This window comes from Nematolebias whitei, chromosome 11 (genome assembly GCF_014905685.2).
Source record: "Nematolebias whitei isolate Nwh7 chromosome 11, NemWhi1, whole genome shotgun sequence".
Lineage (NCBI taxonomy): Eukaryota > Metazoa > Chordata > Actinopteri > Cyprinodontiformes > Rivulidae > Nematolebias > Nematolebias whitei.
In genome coordinates this window covers 15,480,031-15,486,406 of record NC_056508.1, presented here as the reverse complement: position 1 = coordinate 15,486,406, position 6,376 = coordinate 15,480,031, and the positions used below count along the sequence as shown (strand labels likewise).

Sequence of the window (6,376 nt, the reverse complement as noted above, 5' to 3'; positions counted from 1 at the left end):
AATTATCATTTTTTAATCCATCCAGATGACCTGACTCAACGTTGTTCGACTTTTCTACCTGGATTATTGAACATGCATCAGGACCATTAGAGACATTTCTTCATAAAAAGCTAACAGGAATGGCCTCCTGAGGTGTTCATGATTTTACACAGATTGTTAGTCAAACACAACAATCACAGGAAAGTTGGAGCAGATTACGTAGATTTGCTCTACTTTCTGACTCCTGCTGTTCCTGACATAACAGATGCATCAGGGTTCCTTTTATTAGTAGATAATAATGTTATGCTAATGCGACGCTCCTTATTTTATCATTAATCACAGAAGCAAGCGATGTGACACAGGGCTTCCCTGTTGAGTCGCAGTGAATCAAACAGGTGCATAATCTGTTTCATTCCAAACCGACCCGTTTTCCTCTTCTTTGTTTACATCCTGGTCCAAAGAAAGCTTGAATGAAAACTGCATCGTACAGCGCAACGTAAAAATTATACACTGGCAAATTGATTTGCACAAATATGAACGTGCCAAGAGATATGTGGGCAATTTAGTGAGCACGGATCTAATTGTGGATTTCACCCTAATGAAAAAAGATGTAATTAATTAATCAGATAATTCAGTGCCACGCATGGCAGGACGCACATCTGTGCAGTGGTGATGGGGAGGGAGACAGACGAGCTGAGCTCCCCTGTAGCTGTGCTGGAATCCAGAGCAACTTTAAAAAAAGAAAAGCTCCCAGTTAGTTTGATGACACTTCCTGTACTCAGTACAGCGTCCAGAGGAAGGAAAGATCTGAGGCGGATTGAGGTAACGAGGAGGACCTGAGGGGGGGCAGTGCTGGTACAAGACAAACATAAACTGTGCCACTTCATCTGGAGACAATGGGGGACAGGACACCAAGTGTGCTCTCATCCACAGCTCCATTGTCTGCCCATCTCTTTTACTCCTCCTCTGAGCTCGGAGCATCGGTGGGGTGAAAGGAGGAGGGGAAGGGAGGAGGACGGGGAGCAGCAGGGGGGCAGGGGGGGCCTGGCTGTGTTCTTTCTCCTCTGTCTGTGTGCAAATGCACAGACGGTTCAGTAGTAATTTGATGTGTGTCCCGGGGGACGTTTGATGGATTAAAGCTAAGCAGCTCCATTTCGCAGCACCACCTGATCTTCCACGGCTTGTGGCCCATATAAAGCTGGCGTGATTGCTGATCTCAGCTAGTCTGACAGTCTCTCTCCCTCCTCTCCCTGTCTGCCTCTCCTCTTCCTCCTCTTTAAGCCTGCTGCATCACAGGAGCTATCCAGTGCTGAACAGGATCGCTTTGAGTTTTTATTTTTTTATTTTTCTCCAGGGGGAGCCGGGGGAACCAGAGAGCATCACTGGTTTTCATTTTTTTGTTCTTGTCTTATATTTATGACCACATCATCCAGAAGGATTACCGTGAAGCCAGCTCTGCTCGTGTGCGTCTTCGGAGGGTCTTTCGTTTATCTTGCTCATGCGTTTTTCTCCGCTCTGTGTTTCCATCCATTAAAACATGCCCCGCTCGTTTTTGGTGAAGAAAATCAAGCTTGATGATTTCTCTTCATCCAACGTGGTCACCTCCAGTCACCATCAGCACCTGGACGACTCGTTTACTTTCGCCCGCTCCATCACAGACTCGGTGACCAGCCTTGGGGTTCGCCTCAGTGAGAATGGTGAGTTAACGTGCCTCCAGTTAAAGATCACTGTGCCTGTGGACAGCTCAGCTTGTCTGGATATTTCCAAACAGACGGCGTCCTCTTTTGTTTCATTCTGTTCGTTGAGACGTTTTTCCATGAGTCAGCCAATAAGATTCTCATAGAGTGTAAATTAATGTGACATGTAACATGCAGACAGACGAATTTCTGCACTAACATCCAAAATAATCCGCTCCAGAGGCACCCCACCCCCATTTGCTGCTCCCAGACTTTTGTTTTTTGACTCCAGTGAAGGGCACACACAATCCAGGTCACAGCCGCGGATTAGTTTATGTAAATAGGGAACAAAACGTGAGTCTAATCAGGAGGAGGTCCCGTTACGTATTTGTATAACTGCAGCGAGCTTGTGGTGTCTGAACACGCTCGGGCTGCTGATATCTGCTCACGATGTGGACTAAAACATTGGTGGAAATGAGAGATGAGTATCAAATGATACATTTGTCCTTAGCTGTTATTGTCCTTGAGTTCCCATCATGGTCCAATCCTCCCTCGCCCCCCTTTTTCCATCCAAATGGAGCTTGCACACGGTCTCCCCACCCCCATCGCTCCACTAAATCTTTCCTTTCCTTCCGGGCATCTGAAAACTAGCAGGGGTTAGAGTTTCAGCCACGCAGGCCTATTGCCGCCACAAGAGACATCAACACTGTACAGAGGAGCCAGGAGGGAGGTGGAAAGAGAAGGAGGCAAAAATGCTTGGGGCAGCAGGGAGGTGGAGCACGTGATGGAGGTTGTACAGTAAATATGAAGACAGGCACATCACTGTGGTCAGCGCTGCGAGCGTCCTCGCTGCAGCCGAGACGACCTTCACTTTCAGCCTGCTTTAAGCTCGCCGCTTCCATTTTGTGGCCACGTTTAGCGGGCCATATGTGAGCCTTTGTTGTGGTTCCTCAAGACGCTCCTGCTCTGAAAAACAAAAACTCTGCAGCTGAGCGGCGCTGACGATGCCCACCTGTTTGTTATTCCACCATTTCAGCAGCAAGGTGACATTTACAGCAGGAGGCGTTGGATTCATTTAGTTGCTGCTGGTGCCAAAAAATTTAATTAAATCCTGAACAGATCAGCAAAATTTAAAGTAACTAAATGGTTGATTATTCAAGAATATTAGGACAAAAAATATTTTTTAACAAGCAAACCTTTAAAAATGAACTGAAACCTTTTAAAATTTCATATTGCAATATTAAAAAAAAAAAAATCCACAGTTAATATTTAATTTGTATTATTTTGTCACTCTATTGTTCCCAATTTTATCATTGCAGCATCATAGAAATTCAGTTTTATCATAAAAGAGTAATAAAGGACAAAGTTATTTCATCTGAACAAAAGAATGGTTCGTTTGCGCTGAGTGGAAACGGAGATAAAATAAAAGATTTGTGTGCGGCTGAAACAGCTAACGTCAGCACTTCTGCTGTGCCGGGAGCTTTTCTGCCTCCCATTGTGGAGACATTTGACTCGAGTGTGTGCTGAACAACAAAGAGGGCTGGCTGAGAGGCTCCATTAATTACATGCTTGCTTTGCATTACAGACACGAGTCTACGAGCTGTAGAGGCTGATACAGCGCGAGTCCTAAATGATGAGCTTCATGTCTGACCTTGGCTAATTGAAGCACACTGAACACCTCTGCTCAGCCGTAATGCATGGAGGCTTTGATGGAAATATTAGCAGATATAAAGCAGGTTGATGACTGCACCCTTCAGATAAACTCCTCGTTGATCACGTTGCTGTAAAACAGGTGGATGTGCTCGTAGCTGTCGTAGCAGCAGCATTTGTGCCTAACTTACCTTTTCATGTTTGACTTCCCAGCGAACGTGAAGCTCTGGCAGAGACAAACACCATCTGTGTAGTTTAAAACTGTGAAGCCATGCAGTGCTGCAGAACGCCACGTGCACAGGCCTGTAGTTTCCTTGTCCTCTGGTGTCACGGTCATGTCTTTGACAAAGGGGGTGTGTGAACTGAAACCCTTGGGAATGGAGAAGCTGTAGAAGGAGAGCACTTAAACTGATTTCTTAATGGCTTGTTTCCTGGAAGCACTTGAGCGTGCTCGCTGCTGCAGACAGGTGACCCTCTTTGCAAACGATACGTGCAACGCCATGTTTCACATTATCAAACTGCATCCCATAAACTATTATTGAGGCTCGCAGATACTTGATCTCTTCCACGAATTATTCCTACCTTCAGCGTAATTCGACTCTCCGAACAGCTGCACTGTTTGCAGATGATAGCTTATTGATCAGTTCAAAACTTTGAATTTCATTAAAAAGCAGTCAATACCTAATTTCCACTGCTTGCTGCACACAGCGCTTAGGAATGGCTTTTTTCCTGCAGTTACACGTTATTTGTCCAGGGAAAACAATTTTTTATGTGGACTTAAAAACAAAAACAGAAAGTAAAATGCATTTAGTGTGTGTTCAGCTGCATCTATCTGAAGATCACATTTTGTTTGGGTTCATTTAGCTGCCAGCAAGGCTTTTAGCTCCTGAGCTGCTTCAGAGGGAAAGAAAGGACAGGAATGATGCCAACAAGCATTTATCTCTCAGAAATCATGCTTTCTACGGTCGGGGACTCCTAAATCACAGGCGGCACATTGTGGCTAGCTCCAACAGGTTTAATCCTGCTTGAAGAAGCCGTACACAACAAACATACACATTAATGGATATGCAAAAAACATGAAAACCTTGTAAAATTTGAAGGAATGAGGAATGAGTTTGGTGTCTCTAACCAATGATCCCACTTTGTTAAAGAGGAGCTGTATTTTGCACCTTTGTTCCTTTGTGAGTCCAAACTGTAACTTCTCCTAAACTTCATTTGATATTTTATTTTTTCTGAGGTATTGTTTGAACAAAACCAGTTCTGTAAAACCTGCAATAAGCTCAGTGCTGCCACTCACCCACTCACCATTTTAAAAGAGGGCAGCCATCCAACATTGTAATAATGTAATCACCAGCATGTCACTGTGTCCTCATCCATCACAACCTCTGGCCAACTGTGTTTGCGTCTGTCTCTTACCCAGGATACATCCAGGATTACATCACGCCATCTGTATACCAGGGGGAGAAGAAGATGGAGCATAAGCTGGCCTCTCCGGTGTCCGACCCCCTGTACACCCAGGTGAACAGTGCAGGGGAGTACTGCGACCCTGACCTCAAACACCCCGACAGTCCACAGTCTGGCATGACGGCGAGCGGCTTCTACACTGGTGAATCGGAGGCCCTGGCCGAGGGTTACACCATGGATGCCTTCTTCATCTCTGACGGGCGCTCCAGGCGAAAAGGAGACGGGGAGGCTCGTGGGGGAGGCTCGAGAAGCAGCAGTGCAAACGGCGGAGCTCAGGAGAGAGGAGTTGGTGTGTCTCGCCACACCTGCAACGAGTGCGGAAAGACGTACGCCACCTCCTCCAACCTCAGCCGACACAAGCAGACGCACCGAAGCCTGGACAGCAAGATGGCCCGCAAGTGTCCCACCTGTAGTAAAGTGTATGTGTCCATGCCGGCGTTGGCAATGCACATCCTCACCCACGACCTCAAGCACAAGTGCGACGTGTGCAGCAAGGCCTTCAGCCGGCCCTGGCTGCTGCAAGGTCACATGCGCTCACACACGGGGGAGAAGCCCTTTGCGTGCGCCCACTGTGGCAAAGCCTTCGCTGACCGTTCAAACCTCCGCGCCCACATGCAAACACACTCTGCCTTCAAGCACTACCGATGCAAGCGCTGCAATAAGACCTTCGCTCTCAAGTCCTACCTGAACAAGCACTACGAGTCAGCGTGCTTCAAGGGCTCTGCAGACGAGGACGACTCTGGATCAGAAAACTAACCACGAGGAAGAAGCTAACCGTTTGAACACAACCAATAACCCTGTTCACTCTGCCCTCCATGCCTTGTTTCTTCCCTTTTTTTAGAAAGCAATATTTTCACTGAGATTACGTGAAGAAACTTTACTGATTATGGCAAAGACAATTTCAAAAGATGCTGGATTTTTCCCCTGCACAGTAGCTAATCGTCCACAGAAACAAACAATCAATCAATCAACCTTCCTCAAAGTAGAGACTGTAGATGATAGTTGAACACAAATCAGCAACATGCGCTGACACTGGCGAGGGAACATGTAAACACACACAAACACACACACACACAACTATATACGAGGCCTGGCATGTGAATTTTTATCAATGACTATAATAATATTGATATCAATAGTAATATTTAGATTCCTGATATTTTATAGGAAATAGTAACAAGAAAAAGGAAAAAAAACATAAAAAGGACTAACAGTGTTTTGTTTTTTAGAGACAAAATGACCTCTTGTATTTTTATGCTGCTTTTTATTTGCTAAGAATTGAATTCTTTTGCAACTGCCAACATAAACTTTTTACAAAAATGTGAACTAAGACAGTATTTGCAAAAAAGGAGATCATTTTAAAAAGGTAGAAAAACTCCAAGACCCCTTTTTTTTCCAAACAAACGTTTCAATTCAACGGATGTTATTTTTCTATTTGATTTTTCTAAATTGATTTTTTTGCTCTTATTTTGTTGTGTGAATTGAAATGCACCTTTGTAACTGTGGGTCCTTCAAGCAGAGCTCACCTGAATTAGACCGTAAGTCATTTAACTCTGCAGGAGCAGTGGTTGGCAAACGTTAGCCTGTTGACCGGGCAGTTTTACTCT

The 6,376-nt window shown here is 45.2% G+C and overlaps 1 protein-coding gene across 1 annotated transcript; it reads left to right on the top strand.

The window, feature by feature from the left end:
• Positions 1-1,207: 1,207 nt before the first annotated feature.
• Positions 1,208-6,143, top strand: scrt2 (scratch family zinc finger 2). The gene is made up of 2 exons (XM_037683916.1): positions 1,208-1,676; positions 4,726-6,143. The coding sequence occupies exons 1-2, from the start codon at positions 1,517-1,519 to the stop codon at positions 5,523-5,525; spliced, it is 960 nt and encodes a 319-aa protein (XP_037539844.1). The 5' UTR covers positions 1,208-1,516; the 3' UTR covers positions 5,526-6,143.
• The last annotated feature ends 233 nt before the right edge of the window (positions 6,144-6,376 follow it).